The sequence below is a fragment of the Tamandua tetradactyla genome, chromosome 11 (assembly GCF_023851605.1).
Source record: "Tamandua tetradactyla isolate mTamTet1 chromosome 11, mTamTet1.pri, whole genome shotgun sequence".
Lineage (NCBI taxonomy): Eukaryota > Metazoa > Chordata > Mammalia > Pilosa > Myrmecophagidae > Tamandua > Tamandua tetradactyla.
In genome coordinates, this window is record NC_135337.1 from 7,632,738 (window position 1) to 7,646,384 (window position 13,647).

Consider the following 13,647-nt stretch of genomic DNA (forward strand, 5'->3'; position numbering starts at 1 on the left):
TCCTTTGCCTGTAAGCTTCCAGTTATATACTGTTACCAAAAATGGTGAGTGTTCAGCAAGCTCACACTAAAAAATGAAGTTTACATTCATTTTCTAGGAAGAAAAATCTGAAAAATATATATGTTGCAGTCCAAATCAAAAGAAATGTATTCTAGATTCTCTACTATTGGGAAAAAGCAATCAAACAATTCATCATTTGTTTTGGTGATTATCCAAAAGGGTGTTTCACTTGTTTCTCATCTCTACATTCCAACTAAGACTTCACGAGCCAAAATCAATTAATGGCCACTATAAGGTAGACTTGGCCTGAAATATATGGTAAAAGAAGTCAAACCAGTATCATTTATTCAGAGACTTGCCATGATTAATCTAGACAAATCTCTCTTTATCAGGAGAAATTCTATAGAATCATAGAAATCAGATCAGAAATGCTGCTTCTCTAAAATGGACTATTTAACAGTTTGAGATGAGGGAAAAATAGCATCTTCCCATGGTGATTTTTATTTTCATTCTGTGAGTTTAGATATTTGGTGAAACATAATACGAAATAAAGTTTAATTAGCCTCTGTCAGAAGTCTCTTGCGTCTTTCTAAGGCCAAGTCCAGATGAATTTAAGAGAGGGCCCTGAAAACTTCATTCTTGGGAAGTGCTTCCTACCAAACTCTGTTCACTTCCATTGTGGATATTTGTATAAAGAATGAATTTGTCTCTAACATTCTACAGATGTTTACATGCAATGTATTTAGACACTTCCAAAGATGCTGATTCCCTTTGTCCCTTTATAACAGAAGTCAGAAACAGCCAGGTGAATCAGAAAATTTACCCATTTTATTGATGCATTACAATTGCTCTACATTTTACCATATTATGTAGAAAATACTGAAAATACAAGCTACTTTGTAAAACCAAAGACAAACATTGAATCCAAAGATAAACTATGTTTTACACAATGGACCCTTTTTCCCATAGAGTTAGTATTAAATTTTAAATATCTATTTCTTTTGTTAAAATGATTATTTTACATACTCCCTAAGTATATCTGCATTACAAACATAGCTCAGTAATTCTCAGAAACTATCTGTTTCTAGAGGCTTGTTGTAAAAGGAAGCGCACACCAGAAAAGGGAGAGAGCAAAAAAAGTTTAAATCGCACACAATAACTAGCATATCAAATACATTAATAAAGTAGGAATTCCATTGCAATATCAAGGATTCAAAGCAGAAATACTAACATTACATATAATGTACATATAATGTACTGCTACATGTAGTGAGATTATTTTTCAAGCTGATTGAAACCACACATTATATAAAGTTTAGCAACAAACAACCATGTAGATAGACATGCTGCACCATCCATCAGTTTAAAAGAAAATTCAAAATAGGAAGCAGGCTCGGGCCATTCCTGTCACTGAAAGGCAATTTCATTTCCTACCCTAAAACAAACCATCCCAACTGGTGGATTTTTTGCATAATAATGCTGAATGAAACACATTACTGTGCTTGCCTGGCTAAGGACAGTCAAACAGAGCCCCTCTAGTGGAATGGATAAACAGTCAATCACAAAAGGAGTGGCCAGAATTGTTTGAAATGGAGTTTGTATTCTGGGGGCTGGTCTTTTGGCTGGAGCACTGACAGTGGTATCACCTCCCGGGAACTAATAAAAACTCTGGAGTGATGCATGTTGAGCCTAGAGTGGCTACACTTAGAGCCTTCCCCATTTCCCCTCTCTCACGCTGAAGGGAAGAAGTTAGAAATGCAAGTTTTGAGAGAAGGTTTAAAGCCTTAAAGCTGCTTCGAGGTCAGGCCACTGTAACCCTAGCCAGCTGCTCACTAATTCACCTGGCTTCCCCCATCCTGTCAGGGCTGGCAATGTGAAGCCCGAGGAACAGAATCTAAAGCCACATCAAGCACACACACATTCAGCAAACACAGGTGGCTTTTTATGTTGGTCTATCAGAAATTGTCGATTTGCAGACTAATACTGAAAATCTCTAAAATTCTTAAAGTCACACATTGCTAGTAATGTGATTAAGATAACAATATAAGTTCTTGGAAATGCCTTTTTCTGTGGCATTAAGACTCCTATTTTAAATGGCATTTACTTATTGGACTAAGGGAAGGAGGGTGATTTTCCTCCCTGCAACTCATTTCTTACTAAAATAACAAATCTTATCCCCTGTAGAGGAAAGATAAAGAACAAAACGTTTCCATTAGAAACGAGACCTGCATTGAGCAAGAAAATCACAACATGCTTGGCAAAAAAGGAGACAAGAAGATCACACACATGGATCATAATGCTAGTGACAAAAACTGTACAACTGCTTGGCTGTGATGACCAATATAGTGCTGCAAATACAACTCAATATAATGACTTAAAAATACAGAAAACGCCAACATCAACATATTCCTGGTAGGCTGTAATGACTACCTTCCCCATCTTGGAAGCCCTTACTCTCTACAATGAAGAAACACCAAATACTTTGACAGCTCCTCGGTGTTACACCTGGTACAGAGATTGCTGACCAGGCTCCATGAAATCTCCCATCTCCATCCTGCACCTCCTTGAAACCATCTCTACACAGAACCATACTAGAATTATTCCTCGAATATATCATTTTCAATTCAGGTGGAACACATCTGTATCTTAGGGTTAACCTTCTTCCCCAAAATCCTTTATGGGAATGTTCTCATTCCTAGTACATTCTACTTGACCCAGATCCGTGCAGGAACTGAGAGTACAAGGACAATTTCACAGCTTGAAGGGCCCCGAGAATATACAAGTCGTTAAAAAGAAACCTCAAAAGCCCCAGTGACACAGCAGGCTTTGGTTTCTCCTTAATATTCTTCACCCACTACGAAACCTATCTGTTGAGTTCCCTGTCACCAGCGGCATCATAAACTTCTCCTCATAGTATGGGGACATGGTAAGCAATACAACAGGCTCTTTGGTATAGACACATCTGTTACATGTTTTTTCAACAAGCAGATACTTCACTAGGAATGTCAACTATTTGCAGGAAGGACTGTCATATGGGAAAAGAAAAAAAACCATTCTAAAAGTGATTGCACATACTAAAAAAAAAGAAAAAATGCATATTTAATATTGGCTTGACTTCTCTCACCTGGTTCCTGACTTCTCACACAAGCAAGGTAGCAATGCACAGTGAGAGAGCCATTATGAGGGCTTCTGGGAGAACTCAGCTGAGATTCCAAAATGGAAAAAAGGGATAGAGTGGTAGTAAAGGAGAAAAGCTGCTGTTTATATTTTTCAATGTCAGTAGGGAAACTGAGAACAATGCATTTATACAACACAGCTACTAATTCTGTTCTGATAAATCCCAGTGAACTTAGGGTCCACGGGGGCTTGCTGGTCCATCTAAGGCAAGCTCACTGTAAACTCTATTAACCACTACATTATCATATAAGGCACTACAATAAGGGAAGGAGGGAGAAAGGGAAGGAAGAGACACACATTTAACAACTCCTCACCAGACACACCTGTGCAAAACAACTCCAAGGGTCTCCTCTCCTTGCAGGCAATGCCCCTGCTCATTCAGCACTACAGTAATATGCTCTATAATTGCAATTAGTTCACATACATTCCAACAAGTATCAGTTCATTTTGGTTTAAATACAATGGAGACATCAATTCCATCTCCAGGGTAACACTGGAGGATCAGGTACACACTAAATACACAATTCAAGTGTAATCACTACACATTTTTTGATTACAAATAACATTTTGGGTTAGCAGGAAAAATTGCTTGTTATATTCTTCTAATCAATATGTACATATTTAATTATGCAAAATATTAAAACACCACCATTACAAAACTTCTAAAATATTTTTAAATTCAGTAATAAATTTTTAAAATATTTTTTGCAATTCCTACATGCACTTATTGTATAAGTCTTAATAAGAGAGCATTCAATTTGCTGCTGGCATACAAAGGAAGCTACTTTAAAGTATAAAAGCTGTACACAACAATGTTCTTATCTGGTTTCAGGTTCTTTAGCTTTCTCCCCAAATAAATCACATAAAACAGAAGGGAGAGATGAGGCAAAAAGAGAGAGTGAAGTGTATTATTGAAACTTTATAGTAATCTTTAGGCAAAGCTCATCAATGCTAATATCTCATAATACGAGATTTTGCATATAGTAAAAATGACAAAAATACAATAACCACCTTAATTTAATGGCTTATCTAATAATAAAATTTAATCTGAGTCAGAGAGAGAATGACTTTTAAAAAATAATGTTTAAAGAATGCATGGTGCTTTCACTGTGGGTATGAACTCTCTCATACTAAATTGCCTGCAGTTGGTGAGCTGCCTTTTTAACTAACAGCTTTATAACCAACACAGGAGCAAAGACAGAATCCCAATAGTAACACAAAGTAATATGTAACCAGTTTTGCAAAAATAACAATTGCCCATTAAGTATAATGAGACATAAAGCCAAAACTAAAAAATTCTAAGTTTAAATGTTCCTTAAACAAAGATAAAATTTTGAGGAGAAACGCCTGATGATAAAATATATACTTGTGCAAGCTGCTTTTAAAATAAAATGGGCAAATAAGTCTTGGCTTTTAAACAAACAAAAAATGTTTTTCTTTTCTCACTTGTTAACAGTCTTCAAGTCCTTATATCAGCATCCTTCCTCTGACCAGCAATTATAATAAAACAAAGTTAAATAAAAGAGGGGCTTCATTTGTTTTTAAAAGCATTTATAGAAATAAAGTCAGAGAGACAAAATATTTTTCAAGGGGTATCTTCAGAATGATCTCTCTTCCTTGATAACTATGCTGAAAGATGGGCATTTGAACTTTTCCAAATACCAAAAATGCTGTCACAAAAATAAAGAATTAAAAAACAGGGCAAACTTTGGGAGACTACAACAATGCAGTCAATACTGAGACAGGTTCCCCGAGAAAAATCTGCTTCAGTGGGCCCCTGCAGAACAAGTTGCTGGCTAAGGAGTTTCAAGAGAAGGTAAGGGAGGAGCTCACCATAGCGCATAGCTGGGAAAAGGCAGCCATGACCCTTCCTCCCTCATGTTCACCAACTACAAGTAGGAATACTGGCTGATCTTGGTAGGGCTTAGTGGATATCCAGTGTAAATTGCTGAACCTCGTGAAGACCCAATATAGGACTGAGTGGCAAACTGGTGTTGGTACTGAGCAGGGGCCACGCTGGCAGAAGTGAGGAGGCTGGGCCCAACACTGACAGGGACCTGGTGCACCAGAGTGCTAGGGTGGGTGGTATAGGTTGCAGCATGCCTTGAGGAGCCCTGCGGGGAGAAAAGATGAGCAATGGAGCTGGTGGAGCCCAGTGCAGCAGCAGAGGTGGGGGCAGCATACGTATACAGGTGAGGCTGGCTTGGCAGGTGAGCAGGGGCTGGGGCCAGGTGTGGGTGCCCCGTCGAGTGCAGTGGGCTGCCATGCTGGAAGGCGTAGGGGGCTTGGGAGAGCGGGGCCACAAACGCCTGCTGCCTGCGGGGGACAGGGTTGTTGCTTCTTTCCTGCGAAGTTGGAGCTGACGAAGACTGCTGGTTCTGGAAGGAGGAAGAAGGGAGTGAGGAATCTCGAGGTCACACTGGTTCAGGGCACCAAAGGCCAAGTTGAGAGTTGAGTTTCTGATTTGTAAGTTTCCACGCCATCTCCCATACTGTGAGAAGTCAGCCATCTATCCCCTCTGTCTCCTGACAGAATAGATCCTAACCCAGCGCAGACCAAGCAGTTAATATACCATACTTAAGTTAATATGACTTAAATATGTCAGAGGAAAGAGGGGAATCCAGAGTTCATAGGGTTACCCATTCCTGCAAATCAATAACTGTTGACTCAACTCACCCTATTCTGGCATCAGTGAATTTGAACTTTTCCTAACCTTTCTTTCTTGCAATTGTTTTCATGTGGTCTCCTCTAGTCTTCACATCCCTCTTGAAATGTGGAGCCTAAAACACACGTGCTAACTCGAGCTTACTTTTGAACTTGCATGTACTTTCTCTCTCTCACACACGCACACAGAGTTACATCCTCATATTTATATGTTCTCATTACTGACATTTAATACCACCAGAATTTTAGAGGAGAAAAGAATGAATATAAATAGAATGAATGACCCTTACTACCATCAAAGGATCAGATAGGGGAAGACCAACCCCAAATTCCAGCCCCTCACAACAGGCAATACTAGGACCAGTTGATTAAGTGCCCAGAAAGTTTTTCATTGTCTCTTGACTCAAGTAAACAGTGTGAGGCTTAGGTTTATTTATGGCCTGGGAGAAAAAAGAAGAGAACCTGGTCTCAATGAGGCAAAGCATATGTTAGTACAGAACCAGGCACTGAGAGCATCCCAGGCAATTTCTAAACTTCAGACAGTTCTCTAATCTTCCAGGAAAAACTAGAAAGGTGTGATGGAAAACCTGGAGTGCTATCCCAAGCACACTTAAGTGCATGTAAATATGACGCGGGCCACAGAAAACCATATTGTTTGACACAAAAGGGACTTCATCTGGCTTTATTCAGCAGTCCAGCCAGAACCAGGATTCTCCAGAAAGTAACAGGGGGGGTGCCAAACAGAAAGCAGCAGCCCCTAGTGCTTACCTGGCTAAGGTTGAGTGGCTGTGCTGCACTGGTCCCCCCGCGTTGCACCCGATACCCTGTGGGGGTGATACAGCATCCAGTTGACTGCCCACTAACTGAGGCCACAGGCTTGGTCTTACTGCTCAGGAGACCTAAAAAAGGGTCAGGGCTTAGCTAGTCATGAATAGATATCTAGTCAGTACTGGGCTAAACCTCAGATGGCATCATACTAATGTGTCCACATGTGTATGTGGTTTGCAAAAGTCTCATATGTATCTTATTTCCTCAATTACATTTATACTGCAATAATAGAGTCTCTATTATCCATTTCTTTTCTATGTTTCTTTAAAGCTCCATAAAGGATCCTCAAAAGGTTCACTTCAATAAATATTATCTAAACTCCTGTTCTGTGCAAAGTACAAACAGAAGTAAGACACAGTCCCTACCCTCATGGAGCCTACAGTTTTATGTAGGAAGGGATTAAACAAGTACAAAAATGACAATAGAAAGTGGAGTAAAATACTGGTAATTCTTAAGATATTTAAGTGTCAAAAGTGTTTAAAGGAAAGCAAGATTATATTTTGCTGCTTTCAAATTCAAAGAAAACTGCAGAGCAACTGAATACAAGTAAAAGTAATTTTTGAAATTTTGCTTCCCTCTGTGTTCCCACAAGGAAAACTGGGGCATTTATTCACTGACCTGCTGGGTAGCCTATATTCTTTGAATTCAACAGTGACAGAGCTCCTGATAATTCTGTAGCCTGGAATCAGGAAGTTTTGCCTTGTCTGCAACGAGGCAGTTTTGTACTTCTAAGGAAAACCACATTGAGGCTTAACATAATACCCTTATATTAAAACCCTGTTTGTGCCTATGACAATTACCTAAATCAAAGTAAAACGCTACTTACGTAAGAACAGCAGAGATGGCTCTGCTTAGCCCACAAACTCCCCTTCCTTGATGTACAGTTTGCCACTGGGAAGCAACTGTCTCAACAAAGACTTCATTTCCTGGGCCCCCTTGCATCTAGGCAGGGCTTGGTAAATTAGTTTTCACAATTTCCAGACTATAGAGGTTAAGAAACGTGTGTGTCTCCAAACTTTCTTTCTTCTTCTGATTGATGCAGAGGATTTCAAGGTGCTGTTCCTTATCACTGCAGGCCTACCAACCAGGAAGACTTACTGGGAAGTTACGTGACTGAGAAGTAAACTTCTTTTATGTTAACCCACAGAAATTTGGAGTTTGTTACTGCAGCTAGTATTACTCAACTAATAGAATAACTGAACCTGGGAGCCTAAGCCCAACATCTAACAGAGCAAAATGGAGGTCATTAGGTTTATGATAAAACCAAGAAAAACATTACTGCTATCACATCGGGTGAGAAGAGATCTAAACGACATTGTTTGCCAGAATATTTTTACAGTCATTTTTAATATTACCAACTCTTATCCCATTCTGGATGTCAAATTCTAATCATCTGTGGTAAATCTAAATGCCTGCTAATCCTCCCTGCCATACAACATGTATCTTGTTCATCTTCTCTCATCAACAACGAATGTGTTTCTGAGACTGCAAACTCAATTTTATATTGATTCAAAAAAAAAAGTAGGAAGATAAACTGATAGCAAAAAATAATTTTATACTGCAGACCACTGATTTCTGAATTAAAAACTTTTTACTGTTCTCTATCACTGAAATAAGTAATTTGGAGTAGATTTAACATAATATTAAGCATGTGCACATCAAAGGAGAATTCAACTCTAGCTATGAAAATACACTCACCTGAGGCCTGGGTTGCTACAGTGCAGTCACCAAGCTGAGTTTTCAATGGAGGCACAATGATGGTGCGGGTACCAGAACCATCTGCCACAACTCTGCCAGGCCCCTCCAGAAGGGGTCCACTATTGCCTCGGAGAGCACTCAGGGTATCAGTGGAATATGGGCTGCTCAAGGAAGAGTCAGAGTCTGGAGAATCATTGACAGTGACATAACTGATGACATTGGACCTTGGCTTCAGGCCAGAGCTGAGAAGAAAATACATGAAAATTCAACTGCCCTTTCAGCAATGTTTCTTAGATGGTCTCTGGTCCTCTCATAATAACAATGATGATGACAATAACAATTACAATAGTAGTGAACTCCTGATTGCTTATTTTGTATAACGTACTATTCTTATACTCAGCATACATGTCACTGAATCCTCACAGCAATCCTATGAAGTAGGTATTACTATCCCCATTTGACAGATAAGGAAATTGAAGTATAGGAAGGCTAAGAAACCTAGTGGTAAAGATAGGATTCAGACCCAGGGCTCAACAATTTTCATGCCTCTAACAACTACACCATGCTGCCTCTCTCTTAAGCCATTCCCATGTACAGTTATTTCAGTAACATTCTTAAAATACCAGTTTTTTAAAAAAATCTCACACCACTGGATTATAACTGGTTCCTTACTAAATCAAATTTCTCACCATACCTTTTATTAAGTTCCTTCACTAACTGAGCCCCACCTTACTAACTTTAGTTTTTCCTTCTTTTCTAACATACTTGGCTCCAATAAGAGCAATCCTGCTGGTTATATTTCGTATATACTTCTTGCCACTACTAGGTCACTTTTTTTCAATGGAGGGTTTTTCTCTTTCTCTTCCCCAAATCAGTACAATGGCTACTTTCAAAACTTTGTTTCAAGTTTACCATCTTATAAATAATACTTTTGAACAACTTCATTCTAAATGTACTCTTTCAAGTTCATTTAAACTTTATTTATATGACTCTGTACAGTACCCTAAGTTATTATCATGTGTGATCCTACCTCCTCAGGTAAAAGCAGGGTTATGCCTGCCTCTATACCTAGTACCAATGGCCCAAGGAAGGATACAAGACAGAATAATTAAGTATTATTATTAAGGATACAACACTATACTCACACTGTAAGAGAGAGGAAACTTACCAGTCTCCTTTAGTTAACTCTCTAGTTAAGGACTTGGACTAAAGGGGATGGAATACAAGGAAATAATCTAGTATTTTAATCCTTAAGCATTTCAGACCATATAGCAGTGGTGGGGGGGGGGGGACAAAAAAGGAGGCTGTACTTAAGTTCTACCCCTTCCAAAGAGGCCTTTTCACATTAAGCAATTGCATTCTGAAACTCAGGAGTTTCAAATCTCTTATCGACCTTCTCATTCCAATGAACTGTTGTCTATATGCTTCTGTTGTAGTATCTATTTTCAGACTATATAAAGTTCCTTGAAGGCAGGAATGATGGCTGTAGTATAATGTGCATTCCTCACAAGAGTAGCCTGTCAACATACTACAAACCTGCTATCTAATGTATCTGCAAGACCCATTTTACTGATGAACATTTATGTTAAAAAAAACTTTACAATGTTCGGTTATGGAAACTTGAGTGTAACAGCACATACATTCATGGCCACACTAAAATCTTCTTAATCCTTCCTTTAATAGTCAAAACTGGGCCACGTGTCAGAAGCCAACAGTCTAAGACTGAGTGTTGGACTCACAGAGCCAGGCACCATTCACCAGTCTTACCTACTGGGCTTATATTTGTTGTCCTCTTCCTCATCAGTGTCACTGCGAATAGTGATGACACTCACAGGAGGGCTGGGAGTGTCTGGAATGATGATTGGCTGATGCTGATCTTGGACAGGGACTAGGGAATTATAAGATGTGGTGCGAAGGGGACTGCTCCCAACCAGAGAATAGACTTGGGAAGGCAGAACATCCAGAGAAGACCTATAGGGAAAGGTCACAATGAAAGTCTTTGACCCCCAAAATTGTACATCTCTTCCCCCGAACTCTTTCCAATTTGGTCTTTGATTCCTTTTTACCGTACTATTAAGCTAAGTGTATTAACTATAAAAGTTGCAATAAAAAATAAGCTAACCACTATGACCAGAGTTTCTAGGCATAAAAGCACCAAAACACAAAAGAAATTTTATTTTTGTATGCCCTTTACCCCAGGGTCAAATTTCATTCTGTAAAGTGGGCAGAAAAATAAAAGCATCATTATAAATAAATCCTGGATTGAAAGCGCAGGAGCAGAAAGGATGATCATAACCAGTACACACCTGGTATTCATGCCCAGATGAAATGGTTCTCTCCTCAATTTGGCAGATACTTGCTGCTTTATACAAAAGTCTACACTATAAGATTCCAAAAGCCAGGAGACAGATCCCTTAAATTGACATGGTGTTAACTATCAGCTCTAATAGAGACTTACTTGGAAGAGACTGGAGCAGATTGTTTATTCTTCTTTGAAGGGAGAGAACTGGACTGTTGTTGTCTGACCACATGGGCAACGCCAACATTCAGGGGCTGGGCAGTGGCCAATGTCACATGGTTAGTCAGCAAGGATGGCTGCTGCATGATAGTGCTGTACTGGTTGCCATGAGAGTGGGCATTCCTGTGTCAACAGAGAAAAAAACAGAGAAGAGTGAATACCAAAAAGCACTGGGGAATAAGGATCAAAATGGAATTTAAAGCAACTGAAACAACCAAATACAGCTTCATTTTATTTTAAAGTTGGAAACCTATATTACAAGGCTTGAGGTTCTCACTGTATTGTTTCTAATTGCTTAAGATTTTCTTAAATCTGGAGTAAACGATTCCAGATCATAGAACCAGTTTCCTATTTCAAAGATCTTTCTTTTATGACTCTATCTCCAGGTTGGTAAAGATGATTTTCTTCAGGGATTTCAAAAAGAGCCTCTCCTTTCCTTTATTTTCAAACAAAGTCTCTCCTTGTCTTTATTTTCTTCTCAGACTCTCCAGATCATCAGGTGCTCCTATACTAAGGGATCTACCTTTGAAAATTCCCCAGAGAGGAACAACAGGGCACTTGCCTCCAATCTGCTAGCTGCTGGCCACTCCCCATGGCCTCTGGAATCACTGCTGTGGGCTGGACAGAGTTGTGTAGAGCTACTCCAGGCAACTGTTGCCAAGTTGAAGGCAGGAGAATTTGTTGGGTTCCTCCAGGCCAAGCCTGCTGTAAGGAAACACACACACAAAGACCCACACTTGACTCATTTTTTGGCTTTTTCTTTTGTTTTATAGATGAAAGATAACTTCGTATCTCAAACGAAGTTGCTTGTAGATTGTTAACTTGCAGAGATTAATAAAGAAATGTCAGAGGGGCTTAAAGTTACAAATCTTATCAACAGGGAAAGAGAGCACACTGCTTTCTCTTGGCCACCTCCTGTAATCTGACCACCAGGGGATTAAAGAAAAGTAGATCCCCTGTGGTAAGAATTTCTATTGTACTGTAGAAAAAAGGAGTCTGAAAGTTCAGAAGTAGGTTCCAGTTAAATGCTAGAGTATCACTTTGCAAAGACACTGAAATATATCCCTAAAAAGCATTAAGAGGACTCCCTTGAGATTGAAAATAAGAATTTTTAAATTTGAGTGTCAATCAGATAAGGTATCAGGTCAACTCAACCATAAAACAACAGGTAGAACTGTACCATTTTTAAAAAGGGTAGTAGTACTTGGAAAACGGAGCCTGATTAGGATGACCAAAGGCCAAAATCCTTTGACAAACAAGCTTATGCCATCAAGAGAAAGATAACTTCATCTTTTATAGCCATATGATAGAACTGAAAAATAAGGCATTAAGTAAAATATTTAAGAAATAGATGCAGAAGGCATCATATTTGGTTTTAGTACCTTTAAGTATCATTTATAGAAAAATGCTTCAACATAAAACTAAACGCTACAAGAAAGTGCATCATTTCTAGCTTTTAACAAATGATGTCACTTGCAATAACTGAGCAACAAATGTTTTCTGTAATTCTTACAGAAATTCTGGCATTTTCTGAAGGAAAGCAAAAGGAAACAGATTTGGAAGTTTCCTTTTTAAACTTGAATTCTTCAGTACAATCACCTACAATGCTTGGGTACATATGGTTCTATTTCTTGAATTTCAAACTGCAAGACCATCAAAACACACTGTTTTAAAAATATTTCTGCAAGTAACAGACCCACTTGTTACAAACACTGGTTCCAAACAAGAAGGCTTCAAAGCAGAGAAACTGCAAGCACGTCTGCTACCATAAGCAGAATTTAAAACAAAACAAAACAAAAAAACAAGAGAAGTATGTTAAATCACACCATGCGTCTTTCCATAAGCCAACACCTGCACAAGACAAAGCATGTAGTTTAATACAGAGCAAGAAATAACATTCCAACGTGAGGCAGAAATCTGGCGTTCCAAGCGACGAACTGTTTTGACAGAGGAAGGACAAAAATATGCAAAGCTTATAGCAAACGGCTAATGCATACTTAAGAGAAGCAGCAAAGGAGAATTATCAACTACTATTTCCAACCTCAAAACTCTAAGTGAGCAGGTTAAAAGCAGTGGCTTGGAACAGTGAAGTTGGGAAATATATCTGACGCCCTTGCACTCAGATTTTATTTTATAAGATTATTAATTTGGAGGTGACAAAGAAAATGGAACAAATTCCAACCACCAAAGTATGTTTGGAAGTGTTTTCAATCACATGAGCATTTAGAAACAACAAAAGACTAATTAAGCTATTCTGAAAGATGTAAAAATATCAGAATTCAAAAGTTCAATTGGTTTTTGATGATTATCTAATTTTGAAGTTTCAAATAATGAAATAGGCAATAAGCAATTCTAACTCTCCCAAATACACCAAAGCACATTTAAAAAAAAGAATCACTGTTACTGTGAAAAATCCTAAAATGTACCTTAAAGTCCTGTTTGTTTTCCCTATGTCTAAGCCCAATACTACCATGTCTGAAGTTATAAACAATAACTTTTACCCATGACTAAGTAAGAAAGATAATGTATTTGCATAAAATTTGCCAGCTATATCTTCAGCTTTGTATATAGATCTATTGAAAATAATTAATTCCCCAATAAAACTCCTAAAAATTAGCTCACCTTTAAAAGCAGTTTAAAGGGAACAACATCTTTAAATGAATGACATAAACTGCCATTGATCATGAGTGGCAAAAAGAGCTATCTTCATGTTTTCATAGAGGAAGGTTAAAAGCAACTAATAAAGCAATAAATTAAGAACA

At 38.5% G+C, this 13,647-nt stretch overlaps 1 protein-coding gene across 3 annotated transcripts in view; it reads right to left on the minus strand.

Annotated features, from left to right (window-relative positions):
- Positions 1-809: 809 nt before the first annotated feature.
- Positions 810-13,647, minus strand: part of HIPK1 (homeodomain interacting protein kinase 1) — a 67,612-nt gene continuing 54,774 nt past the window's right edge. For 2 of the 3 annotated variants that reach the window (XM_077119819.1, XM_077119821.1), the window contains exons 11-16: positions 11,448-11,590; positions 10,826-11,008; positions 10,135-10,338; positions 8,368-8,609; positions 6,610-6,740; positions 810-5,555 (exon numbers count right to left, since the gene is read on the minus strand). In XM_077119819.1, the coding sequence (XP_076975934.1) occupies positions 5,067-5,555; positions 6,610-6,740; positions 8,368-8,609; positions 10,135-10,338; positions 10,826-11,008; positions 11,448-11,590 (1,392 nt within the window). In that variant the 3' untranslated portion in view covers positions 810-5,066. The remainder of the gene's footprint in view (positions 5,556-6,609; positions 6,741-8,367; positions 8,610-10,134; positions 10,339-10,825; positions 11,009-11,447; positions 11,591-13,647) is intronic. The other variant, XM_077119820.1, reaches the window with a different exon arrangement.